The 24618-nt window shown below is 43.7% G+C and overlaps 1 protein-coding gene across 12 annotated transcripts in view; it reads right to left on the bottom strand.

Annotated features, from left to right (window-relative positions):
* Positions 1-24618, bottom strand: part of KALRN (kalirin RhoGEF kinase) — a 790448-nt gene that overhangs the window by 68850 nt on the left and 696980 nt on the right. For 10 of the 12 annotated variants that reach the window (XM_075933149.1, XM_075933142.1, XM_075933143.1 and 7 more), the window contains 3 exons: positions 15914-16006; positions 13394-13524; positions 1853-1919 (listed from right to left, as the gene is read on the bottom strand). In XM_075933149.1, the coding sequence (XP_075789264.1) occupies positions 1853-1919; positions 13394-13524; positions 15914-16006 (291 nt within the window). The remainder of the gene's footprint in view (positions 1-1852; positions 1920-13393; positions 13525-15913; positions 16007-24618) is intronic. The other 2 variants (XM_075933140.1, XM_075933139.1) reach the window with 1 other exon arrangement.

Raw genomic sequence — 24618 nt, 5'->3', positions numbered from 1 at the left:
CATTTCTTGGAATCCCTGATAAGTGCAAGAAACCAAATGCTACATAGGTAAGTTTTATCAAAAAGAAGAGTATGAACTTCTCTGGTGCACAAGACCACTGTGAATTTATGGCCACAAATAGGATTTCCCATACCTTTGAGCACTCCATTTGTATCTTTGTAGCATTACAAATGTTAGTTTACATTTGTCTCATTTCACTATGAGTAAGACGCTTGGAAGTCTTTAATTTCCCAAGTAGTCGCTAGTTCTCAGCATCTTGGTGTTTTGGTCCACACCTTGGAACAACCAGTGTGATGCTGAATACCTCTGGCAGTCAGTATCTAGGTATCAGATACCTAGGGTACTCAAATTGAAGCATCCAAAATTAATGGACATTTTTGAAAATATGGGAAAAAACAACTTATAAATAACTCAGCAGCTTCATATGGGTTTGAGCCATGAAATTTGGATCTAGGTATCAGCTTTTAGAGGTATTCAAATGGAATTTTGGTTTGGGATCCTCCCTGAATTTAGTTCCATTATTAATCAATTCCAGTTTCAGGTAAGACCTCTGTAATAGCAACAGGAGAATGCAAGAAGAAAGAGCTATTCTCCATCACCCAGATTATATTACATCTATGAGACCCTTTCAGCTGTAAGCCAGGGGTCTGAAGGACTGCTTACAATGCAGCTAGCTGAAGTTGTTTAGCTCTGCAAGATAATTAACTGTTGATATGAAAATACAGCTCATACTGGTTTGGGGGAAGGAATCCGGGGTGTGGTTATGTAAAACCAATTCAGCCAGGGCTGATGGAGGATTGGTTGTTAGAATGGAATGTGATGTATTGTAACCAATTTGGGCTGTTGGGGGCAGGGGGGGGGGAGGGGGAAGAAGGGGTCACAAATCATGTTACTCTTAAATGTGGGAAGAGTAAAATATATGACACCAGTGCTTGCAGGAGAGACACCATCATTGTAAAAGGTCTCAGATGAACAAGCTTCCCACTTCCAGAATTGAGTGAACTGAGTTGGAGGGGGGAAGGAAGAGCGAAGAGGGCTTGAGCCAGCCTGCTTCATGTCTGCCAGGTGTGAGCCGTAATTCTGGTTCAACCTGCCCTCCCCCCCTGCCTTGTTCAGAGGATAGTCCTAAAGCAGACTCCATCAGGAGTCTTGTTGCTATTCCAGTGGAAGCTGGAATCTTTTGCCAACCTAGGTGGTAACTAAAGTTGAACTCACTAAGAGTTGAAATCACTGGTTTGGCCTGGCACCAGATTCATTGCAATCAGCGGAGTGGTTGGCAGGAATGACTGGTGGGCCAGTGGGAGTGGCTGGCAGGAACGACCAGCAGACCACAGGAACAGCGCAAAGGCGGCATGGCCTGAGGCTCAACGAGTGGAGTCCTGAGGGTGATGTGTCTGCATCTGCACTGACTGGAAAGATCTGTAAGTGGGGCATGGAGAAGGTGACTAGTGAGTCTGAGCTCGGCTGGTTTTGAACTCTGCTTGCGGTCGGTCGGTCTGTCTGTCTCACTCACCCAGGGGTGTGTGAATTTCCCAGGCTACTGTGTAGGAGCTTGAGCCAATTCTGTGTGAGATGGAGGAAAAGGAACCCCTATATATTTAACCCATCCCTGGCTGCTGCCAGCACTACCAGACAGAAGGGTTACACATATATCACAACCCAAGAGAGAGGAAAAAAAAGTCAGCCCAGATAAACCTTTGCATAATTCGCTGTTGGTTTTAAAGTCAGTATTTGGAAACTTTACTTTCTTTAGGCACTTTTGCACAGTATCCAATCAGTGGAACCTCTTTTGGCCAATCTGAGCAATTACAACTTGAGTTTAAAAGTCCATGTTTAATATCTTTAAACTCACCTCTACCACGATTCCCAAGTCTTTGACATAGTCCTTTTCAGTCTGTACCAGCTCATTTAAGACAAACCTAGATTATAAAAAAAGTAACTGCATCATTTCTCAATATGAATTCTTGCCTCTCCACCACAGTAGGTTTTCAACTAAGAAAAAATCCTTATTCCAGATCACATGATCTATTTCTTCACTACTCAGTTTCATGGCTCAATGGTTATTGTCTGATGAAGACTTAAGCTACCTCTGGCACAGATGAGGAATGTTTCAGAACTGTCAGGGTTAAGTGCTCACCAGGGTTTATCCCGGGGTAGAGTCAGTTGATCCAATTACATAGAAAAAATTGTTTGAGGAAGCTGCACACTGGGGCTGTCTAGACTACGTTCTATTTCTGAAAGAGGATATGCAAATTCCCATGGAATGTGCATAACTTCTTCCAGTCTCGCTTTCGAAAGCGGATCTTTAGAAAGTGAAAGTAGTCTGGATGCCCTTTAAAAAAACAACACTATGTGTATGTGTATATATAAAGGAAAAGATATTTACATGGTTTCCCCCCCAAAAAATTTCTCTCCTCTGCAGAAAAACCGTGTCCAGACTACTTTCAAAAACTTGGATTTCAAAAGTGAGATCAGAAGAAAATATGCAAATTCCCATGGAATTTGCATATCCTCTTTTGAAAATAGCACGTAGTTTAGACGTACCCTCGTTCTACTTAGGTGACTAAAAACACAATACTCATGGGGGAAGAGGGAGTAGGAAGAGAAACACAGTCTTTCCTAAAGTTAGCATCAGATCTTGAAGCAGTTGTAACTGCATAGTGCTGACCAGGGGTGGCCTGTCCTTACAGGGGAACTAGGCAGTCACCTAGAGTGCCAAGTTAAATGGGGCGCCAAATGGTGGCGCAATGTCACTGAGGGGTTTGGAGGTGGGGGGTGCCGATTGCATGGTTTGCCAAGGGCACCAGTTGCTGGCAGCTGGTCTAGGACCGCCCCTGGTGCTGACTGAACAAAGGACCAGACACTAATCCTATGAGTGTAAAGGATGTCCATTACAAGATCAAAAACACATATTCCTGCTCATCCAGAAATATAATTTATGCCATCATGTGCCAGTGTCCATCTGCTATGTATATTGGACAAACTTCTCAGGCACTTCGCCAAAGAATCAATGCACACAAAACAGACAGTTTCACAAAGAAAAAACAAACAAACAAGTTTCTTGCCATTTCAACCAGACGGGGCATTGTCTCAACGACCTGACTACCTGCATCCTGCTTCAAAGAGACCTTAACGCCAGACTTCAAAGAGAAGCCTCTGAACTAAAATACAGGACTATGCAGCACTTTAAAGACAAGATGGTTTATTACATGATGAGCTTTCGTGGGCCAGACCCATTCATGCTTAAATTTGACACTTTACGAATGGGCCTTAAAGATGCTAATTATCTTATCCATTACAAAAGATAGCTTCCCCAATTATCACCTCTAATATTCTCTCAGACATTAACCTCCCCCCCCCCCCCCCCCGTTCTAAAATCTGATTTTTCTATTGTATGTGTGTTCACTTTTTTTGATGGTATCCCTTTGGTATATATGGTTGTGACAATTTTCTTCCACTATTTGATCTGAGGAAGTGGGTCTGGCCCACGAAAGCTCATCACGTAATAAACCATCTTGTTAATCTTTAAAGTGCTGCATAGTCCTGTCTTTTGTCTCAGACAGTTACTGTGGAATAGGGTTTACAGCCCCTTCTACAGTTGTAATAAGGAAACAGTGAGCCATCTGGGGTTTAAATGCATTGCAACTGCTTGACTTCTCATCCTGTCAGCATAAGAGATAAAAAGGACAATACAGTAGTTTGAGGTGTTTAAACCGGTCTAGATAGAACGCCAAATACTCACCTTATACCCAGAATATGCAGATGTTCTTCACTCAATACAGCTTAATGAAACATATTGATAAGCAGGGGCGGCCCGTGAGCCTAGGTAAACTAGGCAGTTGCCTAGAGCACCCGATGACATCATGGGGTGCCCCGTGATGATATCACAGCCAGTGACAGCTGTGCAGGCGGCACCGCCTGCCTGGGGCACCAGCTGCCACAGCTTGCCTTGGGCCGCTCCTGTTGGTAAGTATCTTGTATGGTTTAAATGGAAAAGCCAACACTACAGGCAAGTTTTAGATATGGCCTCAAAGACAATTTCTCCTTACACACTATTCTTCAAGGAGGCCCTGTCACTTCCTGGGCAACATAATGGCCATTGGGAAGGATGTCTGACAGATGGAACTAAAAAGTGGCCAAAACTCAGATTGAGAACCTGTCAGTCAAAGTTGTCACCACCACATTGAGATCCCAAAATGACACTGTACCTAACAGGGAGGAAAAAGCTAAAATCCCTTTCCAAAAGGGGAAAAAACCCCAAACCCACAACAACCAGAAATCACAGGAGTATGGGGGAGGCTGAGGTGGAAAGGAGATCATGTCCCCTGGATAGAGGGATAGATAGCTAAGATCACTGCTAAATGAAGCCTCAGGTTGCTTAATGAAATAACCAAGGATCTGAGGTGCATGAGATACTCTAGATGGTCTTGAATTTTACACTTTGTGGTTGCATTCTATGAAGATTTGATTATAACCCAAAAAGAGGGGGGGGGGAGAGAAGGGGAGAAGAGGAATTCTATTTAGCCCTAGCAGTGGATCTAGTAGATTGCTTCAAATATTTATTGACCTGCCACTTAGCAGTTCTTTTGCACTTCATCTAATCACTCAACATTCATATTGTTAAATGCAGCTTTAAGTTTGGGGTGCAATATCTGTCCATGATACTTGGATGGCTGATCTGTGAATTAGGGGTAAAGGACAGATCCTTAACACCCAAGACCGTGCTTTAGCCAAACTTTGAAGCAAGCAAATGCACAGTTGGCAGACTGGGGTCACAAAGTGAGACTCAGTCTCAGACATACCTGGACTGCGTAGTAGGGTGTGACCTGATGGACAGACAGGTGGCAAGTGGCCTGAAATCTGAGAGGAAGGAATGCCAACAAGTCTGTACAATTAAGGCCACATTTTCAGCAGGGAAACTAATATGGATTTTTGCCTGTATGCAGCATGAGGCCAAGACTCTCAGTTCACAGTCCATTTCTTTAACAGACTTTCTACCTTTATTCAGATTTGCCCAGTACTATCAAGTTGTACGTGAATTCCTTTCTTCCTCTAAAGGATCACCACTACCAGGCACGTGGCAGTGTTGACCTGTTACTACTAATCTCCAGAGCAGCAAATCAAACCAGTCATTGCCATGTAGGTCAGTGACTGGTGCTAGGATTTTTGCATGGTCTATGTATTTGATGAACTTATGGAAGTTTAAAGGGTCCAGTATGGGGAATCATAGCAATACTGTAATTGACAGTCTTCCTGTCCTCAAGGAAAAGAGTCAAATGGATGCTACCCCCACAAATGACTGAGGAGGAGCAGGCTATTTGAGAAGGTTAGTTGTGCTTCCTTCTTGAAAAACCTCACGCTAAGTTGATGTGCATAACGCCAACAGCAGTATCAACTAGTGTTGTCAATACAATCCCCTCCTGAGTGTTGGAGCATAAGCCCCTAAGGAGCAGCTGGTACCCCAAGGGCCTTAGATGTATGTAAAGTATTATTGTGTTATCTGGAAAGAAAAAAAAAATCCATCAAATGGGAAGTCCTCTGTAGTTTGCTGAGTGCCTGGGGCTATGGGTGAGTTTTGTAACATTAAGGCTTTCCTCAGTGATAGTACAGAGCCCATCAGTATCCGAAGTGTCCAGTGCATCACGTACAGATTGAAGGTAAGTTTTGCCTATAATGCAACCTTCAAAGAAAGGCTCGAACTCCTCCTGTGCATCTCCTCCAGAAGCTCATCAATAAACTTGGACATGACATCCCAGTTTACAAGCTATATTTGGCTAACATTATCTGAAGTATCTGAGCCGTTAGCTATGAGCTTTGAAAAATCATGGCAGACAGGGGAGATTCCAGAAGACTGGAAAAGGGCAAATATTGTGCCCATCTATAAAAAGGGGAATAAGAACAACTCAGGAAACTACAGACCGGTCAGTTTAACGTCTGTCCCAGGGAAGATAATGGAGCAGGTAATTAAGGAAATCATATGCGAACACTTGGAAGGTAATAAAGTGATAGGGAATAGCCAGCATGAGTTTGTGAAGAACAAGTCATGCCAAACTAATCTGATAGCTTTCTTTGATAGGATAACGAGCCTTGTGGATAAGGGAGAAGCGGTGGATGTCATATACCTAGACTTTAGTAAGGCATTTGATACGGTCTCGCATGATATTCTTATTGATAAACTAGGCAAATATAACTTAGATAGGGCCACGATAAGGTGGGTGCATAATTGGCTGGATAAACCGTAGTCAGAGAGTTGTTAACGGTGCTAAATCCTGCTGGAAAGGGATAACAAGTGGAGTTCCGCAAGGGTCTGTTTTGGGACCCGTACTGTTCAATATCTTCATCAATGATGTAGATATTGGAATAGAGAGTACGCTTATTAAGTTTGCAGATGATACCAAACTGGGTGGGGTTGCAACTTCTTTGGAGGATAGGGACATAATTCAAAATGACCTTAGCAAGTTAGAGAAATGGTCAGAGGTAAACAGGATGAAGTTTAATAAAGAGAAATGCAAAGTGCTCCACTTAGGAAGGAACAATCAGTTCCATACATAAAAGATGGGAAGCGACTGTCTAGGAAGGAGCATGGCGGAAAGGGATCTAGGGGTCATAGTGGACCACAAGTTGAATATGAGTCAACAGTGTGATGCTGTTGCAAAAAAAGCAAATGATTCTAGGTTGTATCATCAGGTGTGTTGTAAGCAAAACTCGTGAAGTCATTCTGCCGCTCTACTCTGCACTAGTTAGGCCTCAGAAGGAGTACTGTGTCCAGTTCTGGGCGCCACATTTCAAGAAAGATGTGGAGAAATTGGAAAGAGTACAGAGAAGAGCGACAAGAATGATTAAAGGTTTAGAGAACATGACCTATGAAGCCAGGCTTCATGAACTGGGCTTGTTTAGTTTGGAAAAAAGAAGATTAAGGGGGGGACATGATAGCGGTTTTCAAATATCTAAAAGGGTGTCACAAGGAGGAAGGAGAAAATTTGTTCCTCTTGGTTTCTGAGGACAGGACAAGGAGTAATGGGCTTAAAGTGCAGCAGGGGAGGTTTAGATTGGACATTAGGAAAAAATTCCTAACTGTTAGGGTGGTCAAATATTGGAATAAATTGCCAAGGGAGGTGGTGGAATCTCCCTCTCTGGAGATATTTAAGAACAGGTTAGATAGACATCTGTCAGGGATGGTGTAGACGGAGCTTGGTCCTGCCTTGAGGGTGGGGGGCTGGACTCGATGACCTCTCTAGGTCCCTTCCAGTCCTATGATTCTATGATCTGCAGCGACCGCAGGGCCCATGTGCAACTCTGAACGCACAAGCCTGGGAGGAAGGGGTACTTTGCACCCTGACTTATAAACAAGCAGCTCCCATTGGCTGGAAACTGGCCAATGGAAGCTGTGAGATTGTACTGAGAGCAAAGGCCATGCACAAAGCCTCTCCCCAGGCTTGCAGCATTCAGAGCTGCTCTGAGCACCATGGGGAAGGGGAGGGCAAGCAGAGAGCCTGGCTGAGGCTCAGCAGGGTGGATCCCATACACAGGCCACATTTTGACAACCCCTGGTTTAACCAGCCCAGTTCTTGCTGCCAATGCTCTACTTAAAAGGTGGTCTAGAAGACTTCCTGCCCCTAGGAGGGGACAGTGAAGTGCCAGGTGACTCCCAGCCAGATTGCAAGAAGTCACCTGGATAGTCTAGAGGTACTGGAGGTGTCAACCTGATTGGACCAGTGGAGCAGACCTCCTTTTCAGCACTGAATGTGTCAAAATGATTGTACCGTGACAGACATTGCAGTCAGGGCAGATAAAGGAGTTGTAGTTGGTGCCTATGCTAATGCTTGTTCCAGTAGCGGGGCTGTAGGATCCTCAACATGTAACACAGCTGAGGGCTGAACTGAAATCTGCACAGTGGTCCCAGTGCCAAGAATGGTACTAGGTCCAAGGTTTTGCTCAATTTCTTAACTGGGACAAACACTGATGCTGCTAATGTGCCCTATGCTGGAGCCAAGGATGGGCAGTACTTAAAAGCCCAGAAAGATCTGCACATCAACAGTACTTAGTATGAACTAACTTTAAATGGAAATAAAAATGAAAATTGTGTCTAATGGGTGTTAAGTGCTAACCAACTATTTACAAGGAAGGTAAGGAGCGAACTTCAGAAAGACACGAGACAAAACTTCACAGGTAGTTCCAGTCTGGCCATGAGTGGCAAGAACAAACTTAAGGGAACAAGGTCGAACTGCTCTTGTATAGTCTCAGGAAGAATATAGATGTACCACCCTAGTGGACAGGACAGCAGGAAAAAGCATAACAAAACTAAAACACTTTTCTAGCTCTAGTATGATGACTGCACTCATTTAAGATACATGTAACCACTCTAACTATACCCACGCCCAACCACCCCAGTTCCATGTATGGCAGCTATTTGCATTTGTTCTCCTAGCTTCTAGAGAGACCCCATCCACATAAGCAGAGTTCCTTTACTATGTCCTTGCATAACTTTGAAAACAATTCCTTCGGTTTCACTTTTGATTTAATGCTAGAAGAATGAACCCCATTTCCTTTCCAACAGACTGAGCTATTATGGTAAGCTAGAAGTCCCTCCCCACTCCCCCCCCCTTTTTTTTGGAAGAAAAGAGGTACATGCTTTATTTTAAATTTGATTTCTTAAAAGGGATTATTAAAATTTTTCCATTTAAGTCATTTTTTTAAAATGGGAATTTCATCAAGTGTATTTCTTAATCCCTATAAAAGTTATTCACTAATGTTTTAACAAAAAAGGGATAGCCAATTTAGTTCAACATTTCTTCTAGTTTTCAACTCTTAAGCATTGATTTAGCTGTGCCAAAACAGAGCACAACCCCAAATTTCCCCATTTTCTGTAAGGTTTGAGACAATCATGATTCAAATGGATTCTGTTTTTCTGTACCTTCCTAGTTCAGTGTTTCAAAATGTTGAGGTCTGTACTTGCTTTGGTGATTGCTTCTCATAGAACAATCCCGGGGGAAAAAAAACAGAGACCATCTCATTCCAGGCACATCCTGTTTTTCCTGACACAACCAGCCTCCTATGTTGCTGTAAGTTATGATCAGAGGAAGCTGTAAACCGAATTTGATGGTCCTAGCTCTTACTGTTTTAGAGAGTTTGTCTGTTTGATCAGCTCCTCAACGTATGGTAGATAATGCAAGTATGGCAGTCCAAGGCTTTATGATTATTTCTATTTCAAGAGAGTTAAGTTTCTCTGTAATGAAGAGGGAACTTATTAGCACTATGTGAACTAAATTCCATCTAGTTCAAACTCAATGCAGTGATAAAACTATCAAGATAAAGGACTACTCATGCCTGGTGTCACATTGTCTACATCAATCAACAATGAGCCACCTCAAGTGACAGCACAGTGATCTATAGGGCTGATACCTTGAGCCAGTCTTCACAGCAGGGCAAAGGCATTCCAAGCTGATACCTCATAACAGAATGTTTGTTAATGTACTTACTGTATGATCAGCCATTCCACAGACAAACTGCATAGACATGACAGAGGCCACAACGTGTCTTTTCAGATTCCCCATGTGCGTGCGTGGAAAAGGGGCCAAGCTACCGGCTTCCCTGGGCTTCACACTGCAGAGCTGCAGCTGGGGAGATTTTGCTGTGAATCAGCATGAGCCAAACTGAATGCTGCAACTGCTTACCATTGTCTCTAATCAAATAGTCGACAATCAACTATTCGGTTAGGGAAGTAATTGCACTTTAACATCTCTAGTTCTTTCAACACCCAGCGTTCCTGGAGAGCAGCAGCAGCACAAGTGTCTTTCCTAGTACTCCATTCAGGGTTACCCTCTGTTAGCAAATCTGCTTGTATATCAGATCTGCTTGTATATCCGTGTCAAAGAAGATGCAGCATATTCCTTAACAGGGCATAGTAGATCAGCCTGGAAAAAGCAGCATAGGGCATATGCTTGCCCAGGGATAGGTGCTGCTGCTTTTTAGAAGAGCAGCAGTTTGCCCAACATGTATTTATTTACCCATGTATGGAACTTGGCAGAGTAGTTCTTGGAACATGTGGCCAGCTGGCATTTCTGCTGCTACACTAAGGCTTTTACCCAAAGGAGCTGGATTTTGCTGTTCAACAAGAAGCAACGTGATCTCTCCATGCAGAGGATTTACAGAAAAGCTTCCTGTGCTTTGCCCAAACAGCATGAAGGGGTGCTACCAACACTGTCGTCATACTATATATCAGGGGCAGCCTGCCCACATAAGCAAACTAGGCAGTCGCCTAGGGCACCAAGTTAAATGGGGCGCCAAATAGTGGTGCAATATCATTGAGGGGCTTGAAGGTGGAGGCGCCTATTGCATAGTTCATACAGTATGGCTGATCATACAGTAAGTACATTAACAAACATTCTGTTATGAGAGATCAGCTTGGAATGCCTTTGCCCTGCTGTGAAGACTGGCTCAAGGTATCAGCCCTATAGATCACTGTGCTGTCACTTGAGGTGGCTCATTGTTGATTGATGTAGACAATGTGACACCAGGCATGAGCAGTCCTCTATCTTGATAGTCTTATCACTGCATTGAGTTTGAACTAGATGGAATTTAGTTCACATAGTGCTAATAAGTTTCTCTGTAATGAAGAGGGAACTTAACTCTCTTGAAATAGAAATAATCATAAAGCCTTGGACTGCCATACTTGCATTATCTACCATACGTTGAGGAGCTGATCAAACAGACAAACTCTCTAAAACAGTAAGAGCTAGGACCATCAAATTCGGTTTACAGCTTCCTCTGATCATAACTTACAGCAACATAGGAGTCTGGTTGTGTCAGGAAAAACAGGATGTGCCTGGAATGAGATGGTCGGTCGGTCGGACACACACACACCAGCCTCACTGTGTAATGAATGAAAGGACATCCCCGGAGCAGGGGCCAACCTAGCAACTTTACATTGTGAAGCCCAGGAAAGCCTGAGTGCAAAGCTGCCGCTGGAGGAAGGGGAAAGCAACTAGTCGATAGTGCTAATTGATAAGCTCCTGCTTACTGAAGAGTCGACTAGACGCTAACATCCCTAGAAGGAACACGTCTATCCCCCAGAAGATTCATTAGTTAACATGAAGCAGAATTTGTCCTCAAGTGTCCATGAGATCAAAGTTACAAACATCAACAGTGCCAGCAATGCAGTGTGCATAGATCTGAAGGCAAGATCTTCAGCATCCTTCAGGATGAATTGTAGCAACCTGAGATGTGTAGGGGTGTGAATGGATAAAGGCTGTTAACTGGTAAGCACCACCCTTACTGGGTTCTTGCACAAGAACAGCTGTACTTGCACAAGAAGCCACAAGTGTAGACATAGCCTTAGAGGGAACACTTCCCCCAGCCTCTCTGCCCCCAGGGTTAATGTCACACACACTGGGTTAATGCAATTGCAGGATAGTTGCATGAGCAGCGTTTGGTGGGGGCCAAACTAATCCCTGTTGGTAGGAGGATGGTGGGAAAAGTCCTTCAAGAGGGGTGACATGACACCTTTTACTTATGGTCATGTGTCCATCTTCCCCTGAGCGGGTTACTTCCAGAGGCCTGGCTAATGGGGGTTGGGGATGTGGCTAATGGGACAACACCAAAAATTATACAAGCCTGCCGCCCCTGACCGGAAGTGTGCCGGGCACGCTGCGGGAGGGGGCGTCAGCCCCGGAGGAGGAGTGCGGCGGCTGCCTGCGCCACAGGAGGTGAGTTGAGCATAGGGTTTCCCTACACTGCAGGGGGAGAGGTGTGCGCGTGCACACACACTGCCTCCGGGACTTTGTGGGGGAGGTAGCTGGGGATTTTGTGCGTGCTTTGGGCTCTGCCAAAAAAATTTCTGGGGCCCCTGTTGAAACACGTGTGTGGTGCTGCAGGGCCTTGTTGAAATTGTTTGAATTGGACCCCGCACTTCTTAAAGCTGGCCCTGTTTAGGGGTAAACTAAAGCCAAGAGCCTAGTAAGCAGTGGAAGTATTAGCAACACTGCTGAACAATATTGACCTCCAGTGGTTCAGCAAATTCTCTGATTCCATACTAGACAGGTCCTGAGGGTGCCAGACTAGAGTGGTTTACCTGTAGCTGAAGGAGAAAGGAGCAGGTTTATCCTGAAAGCTACTTGCAGCTGCTTCTCAGCTGCCTATTGGAACAGAAACAAAACATATGCAGTGCACAACTGCCAGAACCTTCCTTCATTTCAAAAAGCCACATGCATCAATGGCAGATTTCTCTACAGGGAAAAGCTAACTCGCAATAAGCTGGTAGTTCATTCAGACAGATACCAAAACCAAATATTTGCAATGTTGGGGCAATTTTAGGAGAAAGATTAAGAGTTCACAGATCAAAGGAGTTTGACAGGTTAAGTTGAGTGCTAATCTTCAACCTGATGCTCCAATTCATTCAAAAATGTAGTTGCAAAGGAAGTTTCACTTTGTCTATGGTGGTGACTACATCAAGCTCCACACTGACACAGAAGGCAGAGAAATAATTAAATTCAAGGAACTCACAGGCTTTCAAAGCCCTCAGCCAGCAGGAGCCAAGTGGCAGATCTTTCCCCTGCTCCAACTCCCTTCCCATGCCTAGAACCTTCCCCAAACCAGTCTGTTTCCCTGCTAACTTCCACGAGAGCTACACATCCTAACTTTGACCTTCAAACAGAGTCTGAAGTTATGTTAATAGTGCTCATGTACAAGATTTCATAATCCAGTGAGCCACAACATCTTATGGTTATAACCCTGACTTCCCTTCCCAGCCTCACTGTCTCTCATCCTTGCCTGTGATAAGTCACATGGCAAGGCATGCCTTAAATTAGGCACGCACGGTCAGGGTAGGTATGTTCTCTTTTGTCTGCAAGTCAACATACACGTTTCTGGTACTGTATAAATAGATACATCAAATTATTTTTAAACCAGCTACTATTTCCTCAGCATGTACATGGAGCTTTACAGAATGAGCCTTTCATTAAGCCACTGCTAAAAAACGCAATTCCCCTTCCCGGGGCCCACAAGACTAAATTACTGTGCAGTAGTTCTTACTGTAAAACGCTAACTGAGATAAGGTCCCTGAAGTGGCTGACTGAGGTTAATGCTTTACCATCCTCCATAGGATTTCACTCTCATCTGTGCTAGGCTTTTACAGCAGGATTGATAATGGTACTTACCGGTAACTTTAGTTATCCTATCATAAAGATGCACTATTTTCCCCTCTTCCTCCACGGACCATAAAAATCCATTGATCTCCAATAAACTTAAAAACTGGATGAGCACAGAGAGTAGGATAAATTCAAGCTTTCAGAGTAGCAGTCCCGAGCATCCTTCACTAGAGCACAGTGTCTGACTTTACAAGTGTAGATATTTCTGTTGTGTGTGTGAGAGAAATAAAAGCAGCTAGATAACTTACATTCTCCCTCTCATTGCTTTGGCTTTTTGTTCCTCTTCAAGGTTTCTTGGTGGAGTTGAAGGTGTCATCCCTTCATTTAGACACCCAGTGCCATCTTTTAAGCTTCCTCGATAAGTTCCTCCTTCTAGGGTCTAAAAACCAATCATTACAGAACAAAACATTATCCTTGAGCTACAAAGCTAGAGCGTTACCTTCTGTTGCAATGGTCACTTGGCAATCTTGAGTAATGAAAAATTATATGTTCAATTATGTCCCTTGCTGCCCCACCTCAGTGATTTAGTTAAAACTAGTTTGTTTTTCCATATCAACATGAACTATAACCAATCTGAAATCTTGAGGCTGATTCACTGCAGTGGAGCAGAAAGCATCCACCATTAAACACAGGATGAAAATGCTGGTTATGCCAAAGTATCTATCTGCAAAAAGAGAAAAAAAAATCCCACTGTTCAAGATAGGATTAAAGCTACAAGAATTTAATAGGTTATGTGGAAGATTAATGAAGATACCTTTCAGTAAAGTAATAAACAAAAAGACTACAAAACCCCCCACATAGATATGACTAGTCATATCTCCACTTCTAGGTGAATTTTACGTTAGTCTGAGTTTGCTACCTGTATGTGGGTGGGACACAAAGGAAGAAATAAATACCTTGCAATGAAAGCCTTCGACACTATCAGTCTCAATGCAATTTAATCTTTTTCGTGTCTGGAGTTTCTAGAACTCCACCTTCTTTTCTAGAGAAGCAGCACATTAGTCACAAGAAGTGCAGTTCATTCTGAAATTCGTATTTTCTTCAAATGCTCAACTTAATCATCCAAGAGACTACAACCCTGACGGCAAAACACTTTTCCAACCAGATCCAATGGCTAAGTCAATACTGGGAAGGCTTGGAGACCAAAGTGCTATTGATATGCAAAAGTTGCCAAAAAGTATAAACTGGTCAAACCAGTTTTTCCTGCCTCCTATTGTTGACATTTCATGGCCACATTATCTGTCGACAGGGTGCTAGCAGAGCAAAGCAATGTGGGTAAGCATCCCACAGTGCAGTGTTACGGGAAGGCAGAGAAAATCCTTGCACTTGATAGGCAATCTGTGAGCTCTGTGCGCTAAGGAATGTCAAAACATTATAGCAGGCTCTCCAGCCCTTCCCCAGCAGCAGGACGGACCAGGAGCATTTCAATGGATTGGTTCTTTGTTCCCCAAAGGGTGCAGCTTGCTCAGCTGTCAGACTTCCCTGGAGCTTTGGGGGAGGGGGGTGAGAGGAGGAAAGGTGCATATCAGTAGGGCAGCAGAGATCACAAAATACTAAGCAGAGCCAGCAGGACAGACATTGTGGGATATTGGTAGAAGCCAGTTCTCTTGAACAAACAGCAGAGTGCACACAGGCTCTTTGTCAACAATAAAGGGAGAAGACAAAAGTCTTTCAAAGGGTTGGAAGTTTTTTTGTTGCCAAAACTGGGCATGTCACCGGACAAAAAAAGAGTTACACTGCAATGTAAATGCTCACTTGTTTTTAATCACCAAAAGATGATACTTGCTAGTGTAGACAAAGGCCTATTACTGTACTGAACACTCAGGACTGAAAGCACTAAAACCAAATTACTACTTTTATTGTAGAATCACTTTGCCAGACAAAACTGGTACCACACATTCAAAGGAATTCCAGCATTATTTTATTATTCTCCTCGTCCTTCAAAAGAGTGCAAGAAAATGAACTTTCAGAGGCTCAGCATAGGTTTATCTCAACTCTTTAGCACCGTGAACGTCACTTACTTGTGCTGTAGCATTTCCCCACGCGTATGGACCCTAAGGTGTTTTACTCTACAGACTAACACTAAAGAGTTGTTTCAAGGAACAGTTTAGGAAGCCAACCGCTAATAAAAAAATCCCACTTTCACACTCAGATTATAAATTGCAAATGTTACAGTAAAATCTAGAAGAGAATAAACTAAAGCCAGAGGATTTGATGCTTTCATCCTATCCGAGATCAAAATAAAACTGATCATTTTTTTAATAGCAGAAATGACGCAGGTGGTGTATCCATTTCAGTGAAGGCTCATCACAACTATCAAGCATTAAAATATCAAACAATTGTGCTATTTAGCAGGACTACATAGTTATTTTCTTTACCCAAGTCTCTCTAAAAATGTTAATATATGACAGCTACTTCATAGCTAAACTCTCATTGTGGAAAAAAGAGGCCCTGTCTTTAATATAACCCAAATGTTTAGGTCTGTTCTGAGGAATGGCTCAGACTAATATGTGAAATTCACTGGTGTCACTGTTCGAAGTCTACATGATGCTTTGGTGCAACATCTGCATCAGTTTGCAAAAGTGTTTACTTTTAGTCATGGAACAGCCAATATTAGAACTTTTCAACTGACAACTGTGCACCTCTGAGTTAATAAAAATGCAGCAGGTGCAAAGGAGCAAGGAAACAAGGCAAACTGTCAAACCCACATTATAAAGGACAAGTAATGCCTATTCCGTACATAATTTTGAAGACGACACTACACTTACCAGCTTACTTTTGACCAACTTTTCTATTGCACTGACAAGATCTGCAGCAGTCGGGACATCAGCGGAGCTTTGACGAGCAGCTAGCAAAGAGGACTGCAAGACACCAGTTTGCAAAGGAAAAGCAGGTTAGCAGGATGAGAAGGGGTTAGGAAAGCGAGCAAACCAGCAATAAGAGGTAACGTTTGGGACTCAAGCAGGAAAAACATGGACGCATGAAAAGGGTTGAGGATTACATGCAAGTGTCAGGTGCCTGGCTGTCAGATTAGCAACACACAGATTAGTACTGGAATTCTGAATCCTGCACAGAGATGCCACTCAAAAGCCAGTTGCTAAAAGGGTGACCATATTTACCAAAAGGAAGAGGACACTGTGTTGACTCATGCCAGTCCCAGGGGAGAACGGGGTGGGTCAGGCAAGCTCATTTGCCCAGCCCCCTCCCTGTGCAAAATTGGACTGGCAGTGGTGTTGCTGCTCACTGAGTCCTACGTAACCCCATACAGAAGCTATGCTTCCCTCTGCATGGGGATGGCATAGCTGCTTGCCCTCGCCCCTGCATGTTTCTCTGGATGCACATGTGTGCATGGACACACCCTCCCTGTTAAGACCCACACACGCTAAAGTGGGCATTTGTCATGGCAGGGCCTAAAAGGGACAGTTCCAGCCAAAACAGGACATATGGTCACCCTGTAATTAAGAAAAGCAAGTTTCCTTACTCATGTTGCAAGTCACTGGTATAACGATCCCTTTGAAATCCAAAAATCTTCCTTTCAAGGACCTCAGTAGCTTTACAATCACTACAAAATTGATCTTGCTTACCTAGCCACAGACATACTATGATCTTCATTTTACAAGTGGGGAACTGAAGGCACAGGATTAACACAAACTTTTTCAAAAACTGAATAAGAACAGTGGGTGGTCAGTATTCCTTGGGAAAACAAGCTGGGCATCAAGTGTCCTGTATTGTGCACTCAAAACCTAAGGCAAAGTCAACAACTTGGACAAAGATCGAGTCTGTTTCGTTTCCTGGTTCTCATATTAGCACCACTCGGGTTGCATTTTTTTTTTTTTTAAATTATGGCCAGGCCTACACCACAGATTCTGCAGGCACAGCGCTCGGAGATTGAACAAACGTGATTCCTGGCCAAACAGCTATGTGAGCAAATTGAGGGGGCTGGTGTGGAGAATGTATTACTCCCCTCAGATTTCTGCTGGGTTGCCTGCTCCAGCCTCCTTATCCCCCAGGATTGCCAAATGCCCCAGTGTGAAAGCCTTTGGTCTAGACCATAAGCAACAGTGAGGCAGTGATGTGCCCTCTTAAACGTTTAAGCTACGCCCTCCCCCAATTATGCATTGCCTCTGCCGGCAAAGCCCCCAGTATAGATTTAATTATACTGGCAAAACTGAAAAAGAACATAGCTTCTTCTGCTCAGGAAAGTTGGGAGCTGGGTGGGCCCATACTAGGAGTCAGCCCATACTAGGAGTCCTTTGTTAATACACAATTGTTCTACTTTCAGTTATTCCTACATTAGTAAGCTGTATCTGCATCTGCAATAAAACAAGCTGTGGATATACACACCCATGGACGTGGATACCTGCATGTATAACGCAGATATCCACAAATTTGCTGGGTTCTACTTGTAAGATACTACTAATCTGGACCAAGCCTAACCACAAGAAAGGTTTTCTGACATCCCCTACATTCAAAAGAAATGTCTCTCTAGGTGCTGAATTTTACAGACACAAATTTTAGTTTAAAACTTGATGCCCAGATTTAGCCCCCAAATCCATGTTTAGCATCTATATTTTAACAGAGGGCTCCAGTTGTCAATAGTGGAGAGAACAATTAATAGGTGCTATGAACCTTTAGCATGCCGAAGACAAACGCATGTATGGGAGTAGAGTTGCCACCCTTCCAGTTTCACCAGGAGTCACTCAGAATTGGGCTCTCTCTCTTGGAGACTCCTGAAAGCTAAACTAGGTGAGTTACTCTAGAAGTCTGGCAGCACAGTGATGCTCATACAGGCTCCCTGCCTGCCCTGGCCCGGCATTGCTGTCGGAAGAGGCTGGCACACCCTCCCTGTAGCCCCTAGACAGGAGTGGCTCTGTACCCTGCCGCTATATGCAAACACCACACCCCGACTGCAGGTACTGCTCCGACAGTTCCTATTTTCTGGAAACTATGGTCAATAGGAGCTGTAGGGGGTGGTGCCTGTGGGCGGGGGTGGGAACAATGTGCAGAGTCATCTGGACCCCCTGAAGGTAACTGCTGGCTGTATTTGTGCCCCCAACGGACTATGCATGATTCAATGGCAGCCAGATTCGACTGCCTTTACTGTCGAGCCCAATTGGAATTAAAAAGATATTTTTATCTCCTCCGTCACTTAACGCAGGTTTGCCGCTTGGGCAGGTGCCAACAAATAGAGAGGAGGATATTGCTTCTATTAAAATCACTACCCTAGCTTTAATGAGTGCACATGTGACATTAAGATGAGCTGATAAAGGAGACCCTGGAAGAGTGGCAGTGGAGATTACTCTGTCTAGGCATGTGGTCATCTCACTATTGTGAAACAGTGAGCTTGCTACCTTTGAATAAAGCAGCAGGAAAGAGGAGGCAGAGGAGACACATCCTGTCCACTATGGCAGTATGTTCATGTTTTCTGAACTGCTTCCGTTCTCCTTTGTAAGTTAGCATAAACCCAAGTGATGCATCTAGTCAACAGCGCTAATTAAAAAGTTAGAGAACCAGGTGGTTAATTTCCCCAATTAGCTTCAAAGCTAGAATGAAATCTAAATTGCTATTCAAGACTGCATTCCGCTGTTGAAACAGGAGGGGCAACTAGCAAAAACGTGGGCTGGGCAGGGTTCTGTAGAGAAAATGGCTGGATGTTTATGCCATTTGCCAATGTGGGTGCCTAAGTAATTTGGTCTCATTTTCAGAGGTATTCAATGCCTGTAGCTCCCACTACTTCAATTAGCATAGAGCTTGCTTAATATTTGTGAAAAAGTCACCAACGTAGGTACCTCAGTGGTTACAATTGAGCATTCCTACTTTTTGCATCTTCAGTCCACAGTATAGACTTGAAGCCAAAGATGGGCAACTGGAGGTGAGGGGTAGGGGGCAAGAGTAACCTTGCCAGTGACTTCATTACACTTGCATTCTTCTGCATTTCGAAGGGCAATGGCACAGGGAGGACACTGGCAGCTGGATTACTTCTGGCAGCAGCCAGTGATCCGCCCTTGTTCCCAACCCATCCATTATGTTGATGGATAAATGTTACACTGCCCTGGCAAGGAGAGGAGGAATCATCCCCTAAGGTGGAGGAGAAGCAGCCATGTACCATCTCCCTGCAGCCACCACTTGCAGGAGCAAATGCAGGATAGTAACGTTTGGAGACTGAGGGGGAGAAGAGTACCTTTGTATTGCCCTGACATGGCATACCGTGTTCTATGCTCCCTGATAGGGACCTGTATCTGAGATGTTAGAGGCACTGTCGAGGAACATCAGGCTCTGACCACTATCCCATGCTACTCATCCATGTGAGCACTAATGACACTGTGAGGTATGACACTGAGCAGCTCAAAAGTGACTATACGACTCTGGGAGTATGGATGGTGTCCTCTTAGATTCTTCTGGTCAAAGATAGGTACTCAAGCAGAGATAGATCCATCATGGAGGTGAATGCCTGGCTGCAAAAACGGTGTCACCAGGGAGGACTTCAGCTTCCTTAACCATGAGATGCTGTTTCAGGAAGGACTGCAAAGCAGAGATAGGGTCCATGTTCCGAGGAAGGTGAAGAGTATATTTGGATACAGATGGGCTAACCTAGTGAGGAAGGCTTTAAAACTGGTGGGGCAGGTGACTAAAGACCACAGATAAGTAAAAAAAATATGAAGACCTGGGATGTGAGGGAACAGAAATGGCGGGGGAACAGAAATGGTGGGGGGGCAGGGGGGAGAAGAGAAGACAAGCTGTAGCAGCAGGAATAAAGGAGAAACCAGATGGGCGGGGGAGGGGGAGAGGAATCAAACCAGTATTTTAGTTCTGTATATTCATGTGAAAAGTATGAGGAAGAAGCAGGAAGAACTCAATGGTAATACATTAATGCCAACTATGTCATAGTTGTGGTGTTCGAGACTTGGTGGGATAATACATGACTAGAATATTAGCATAGAAGGGTGCAGTTTGCTCAGAATGGACAGGCAAGAAAAAAAAAAAAAAAAGAGGAAGTCTTACCTTCTATATTTAAAGTGTATACATTTGGCCTGAGGTGGAGACTGAACTAGGACAGACTTGTTGAGAGTTGGAGTAGAGTAAGAAACAAGGGTGGTATAATAGGGGTCTAGTATAGACCACCTAACCAGGAAGTGGTGGATGAGGCTTATACAAAATCAAATTCATCCAAAGCACAGTACTTGGTGATGGGGGACTTCATCTATCCAGACATCTGGAGGGAAAATAGGGCAGCAGGGCACAATTATCCAACAAGTTCTTAGCATGTATTGGGGGCAAGTTTTTATTTCAGATGGTAGCTTTCTCCACAAGGGAGGAACTGGTTGAGAATTTGAAAGCTGAAGGCTGCTTGGGTGATAGTGATCATGATCTTGAAAGGACAGAGTTCACAGCTAAGGAAGGGTAGGAGGGAGAACAGCAAAATAAAGAGTGGCTTTCAAGAAGGCAGACTTCAGCAAAGTCATGGAGTTGGTGGGCAAGATTCTGTGAGAAGCAAGTCTAAGAGGGGAGATGGGGGGAAAACGGAAGACAGTTGGCAGTTTTTCCAAGAGACATTATTACGGGTACAAGAGCAAACTATTCCACTGGATAGGAAAGTGGCAGTACGGCAGGAAACCACCCTGACTGAAGCAGAAGATCTTCAATGATCTTAGAAAAGGTCCTAGAAAAAAGTAGAATTTAGGTCAAACCACAAAAGACGAACAAACATACCATAAGTATGTAGGGGCAAAATTAGAAAGGCCAAGGCATAAAAACAAGCTCATATTAACTATAGACAAAAAGGTAACAAGACAACATTCAACATATATTCTAGAAACAAGAGGAAGACCAAGGACAGGATAGACCCATTACTAAATGAAGAGGGGACACAAAAAAGTGTCAAGGCAGGGGTGCTTAACTCAGTTTTGGTTTTCACCAAGGTTGAGGTTGACTGGACACCTAACAGTGAATGTCAATGAAAAAAGGTGTTAGGAACAGAGGCTATATATAAGAAAAAAAAAAAAAAGTTAAAAATTAGACTAGTTAGATCAGTGGTCCCCAACGTTGCGTGGCTGCCGCGTGTCCGGGGCCGGCACCATGCACGGGCCGCGTGCCCGGGGCCGCCCACAAGCCACGCGCCCGGGGCCGGCACCGCACATGTGCCCTGGGGCCGGGGCTGCCCATGCACCCCAGGCCAGCCCTGCGCATGTGCCGTGCGCCCAGGGGAGGGGCTGCCCATGTGTCCCGCACCTGAAGCCGGCACCATGCATGTGCTGCGTGCCGGGGGGGCGGGGAGGGGGACACAGCCCAGATGTTTCAGCGAGTGCACAGAAAATTGGGGACCACTGAGTTAGATGTCTACAAGTCACCAGGACCTGAAGAAATGTATCCTAGAATACTCAAGGAGCTGACTGAAGGTATCTGAGCCATTAGCAATTATCTTTGAAAAATCATGTAAGACAGGAGAGATCCTATAAGTCTGGAAAAGAGCAAATATAGAGCTCATCTTTGAAAAGGGAAATAAGGATGACCCAGGGAATTCTAGACATGTCAGCTTAACTTCTGTGCCCAGAAAGATAACAGAATAATTAAGGACTCCATTTGCAAACATCTACAAGATAAGGGGGATAATTAACACAGATTTTCAAGAACAAATTACATCAAACCAATCCAATAGCTTTGGCAAGATAACAAGGTTTTGTGGATGGGGGAAAAAATCCAGTAGATGTGGTATATGCGGACTTTAAAGCTTTTGATTCAATCTCACGTGACTGTCTCATTAGCAAGTTAGGGCAATACAACCTAGATAGAGCCTCCAGATAGTTATGCACACACCTTGTATAGATAACCATTCCCAGAGAGCATAATGCTAGAGGGCATCATGAAGGGGTTCCAAAGGAATCAGCTCTATTTGCCATTATCTCAATCATTGGTTAAGAGAGTACACTTCTAAAATTTCCAGGATACCACCATGCAGGGGCTACAAGTTCTTTTCCAGATTACAAGTCAAAGTGATCTGGACAAACTGGAGGAATGGTCTCAAGTCAACAGGATGAAATTCGGTAAGGATAAGTGCAAAGTACTCCACTTAGGGCAGAACAATCAGTTTCACATACATGGGAAATGACTGCCTAGGGAAAAGTACTGCAGAAAGAGAAGCTGAGTCAACAGTAACAACCCAGAAGATTTGCATTTTTTTGCATTAATGGAATGTTGTAAGCAGGACAGAAGTAGTAATTTTGTTTATTCCACGCTGATTATGCTTCAACTGTAGTACTGTGTACAGTTCGGGGAGCTACATTTTGGGAAGGATGGGGAGAAATTAGAGAAGGTCCAGAGAAGAACAAAAATGATTAAAGGTCTAGAAAACGTGTGTAAGAGGGAATATAAGTTGTGTCCCCCCCTCAATTCAATCTTCTTTTTCCAGGCTAAACAAAACCTACCATTATCTAAAAGGCTGTTACAAGGAGGAGGGAGAAAATTATTCTCCTTAACCCTTGAGGTCACAACAAGGAGCAATGGACTTAAATTGCAGCAAGGGAGTTTTAGATTGGCAATTAGGAAAAACTTGGAAACTGTCAGGGTGGTTAGTACTGGAATAGATTGCCTAGGGAGGGTATGGAATTTCCATTGGAGATTTAAGAGTAGGTTAGAGAAAAACTTGTCAAGGGTGGTCTAGATCAGTGTTTCTGCAGTACACTTTCAGAAACACTGGTCTAGATGGTGCTTGTTCTTGCCTTGAGTGCATGGGACTGGACTTGATGACCTCTTGGTTCCTTCCAGTTCTAGGATACTACAGTGGATGCATATGTGCCAGTAAAAGAACTTTTAAGTGGCTTCACAACCTGTCTCCTCCCCACAACCCCGCCAAAAGGAAAAAAAAAAAAATCTAGTTTCAATTTGGAGTTGGAAGACTTGTCCACAGTGGGTATTTATGGGGGCAAATCTATAAAGCTGTGTTTCCCCATTACTGTAGCCAAGGACTTTAGAATCAAATGTGCCAACTCACTCTATGGGTACGTCTAGACTACATGCCTCTGTCGCCAGAGGCATGTAGATTAGGCTACCAGACATAGTAAAATGAAGTGGCAATTATTTAAATCGCCGCTTCATTTTACTATGTCTGGTAGCCTAATCTACATGCCTCTGGCGACAGAGGCATGTAGTCTAGACGTACCCTATGGCAGTGGAATAGTGTATGTCTACGTTGCATTCCACTCTTCCAGGGTCTCCTTTATCAGCACATCTTAATGTCACATGTGCACTCATTAAAGCTAGGGTAGTAATTTAATAGAAGCAAATGCAAACAAACGAATTGCAACTGAAGTGCGGATTTGAATTTCCCATGCTTCATTTGCATAATTGCAGCTTGCTGCTTTTCCAAAATACTGTATTTCAAGAAAAAAATGCGGTCCACATGGCATTATTTCAAAAAGAAACTCCTTAAATGAGGTTTAAGGGTTATTTTGAAGGGTAAGGGTTATTTCAAAAGAAGGGTCTCTTCAAAATTACCATATTTTGAGGAAAAACAGGGTTATTTCTAAAAGAAACCCTCCTTTTGAAATATCACTTACTCTTTAAAAAATGAGGTTTAAGGGTTATTTTGAAGGAAGGGTTTCTTTCTGAAATAGCCTTGTGTGGACTGCGTTCCCCCCCCCCCCCTCCCCAAAATATGGTATTTCAGAAAAGCAGCGGGCTGCGATTATGCAAATGAAGTGTGGGAAATTCAAATCTACACTTCATTTGCAGTTTCATTTGTCTGCATTTGCATTGCTCTCTCTCAGGAGGAATGCAATGTAGACATACCCATAGGGACCAGACCATAGCTAGTAGTGGACTTGGTTTCTCCAGCCAAATCAAAAAGTCAATTTCTTAAAAACCCCAGAAGGCAAAGCAATTGTTTCACTGAATAAAACATTTGCATGCCAGTTTGAAAATGTTTCTGAAACGGTATTCAAATTAACATTGTTTTGAGATGTGAAGTTTCCCCCCTTCTAGCCACCTACCTTTTTTTGGCTGAAACTATTCACTGAATTCACAACTTGCCAAAAACTAGACTTCAGAGCAAGTTAACTCTTAGTTAAGAAGTTTGGCCAGCTCTAATGGGGAAGTACAGATATTTCCTTTTAGGGACAGGTTATTGGTCAGAGACTGAACCATTTGCTCAAGAAGTCTGTGAGGGAGTAAGGAATTCAACCCAGGCTAGTGTTCCATCCTTCCTTTCATAGAAGACAGGACCTCAGTGCAGAGTAATTCTTCATCAAGGCCTTCTGTGTTGGTGAATGTTTGAAACAGGGCTTGGATTTCAACGTGCAGCAACTCTCACCCCTAATTCTGGATCCAAGTCAAAATACAAGCCCAGGCTGCCAGTTAGTCTCCTGTTCTCACTGGCCTCTCTTGGAATGGGGCCAAGAGGCTCTGTAAAATTCATCTACCTAGAGAAGAAAACCAAGTAGTTCATCAACATGACATGTTAGAAGATTGTGCACGTACC

Source organism: Pelodiscus sinensis, chromosome 7 (assembly GCF_049634645.1).
Source record: "Pelodiscus sinensis isolate JC-2024 chromosome 7, ASM4963464v1, whole genome shotgun sequence".
Lineage (NCBI taxonomy): Eukaryota > Metazoa > Chordata > Testudines > Trionychidae > Pelodiscus > Pelodiscus sinensis.
The sequence above is the reverse complement of the archived record's forward strand: the minus strand, read 5'-3'. Positions and strand labels throughout refer to the sequence as shown.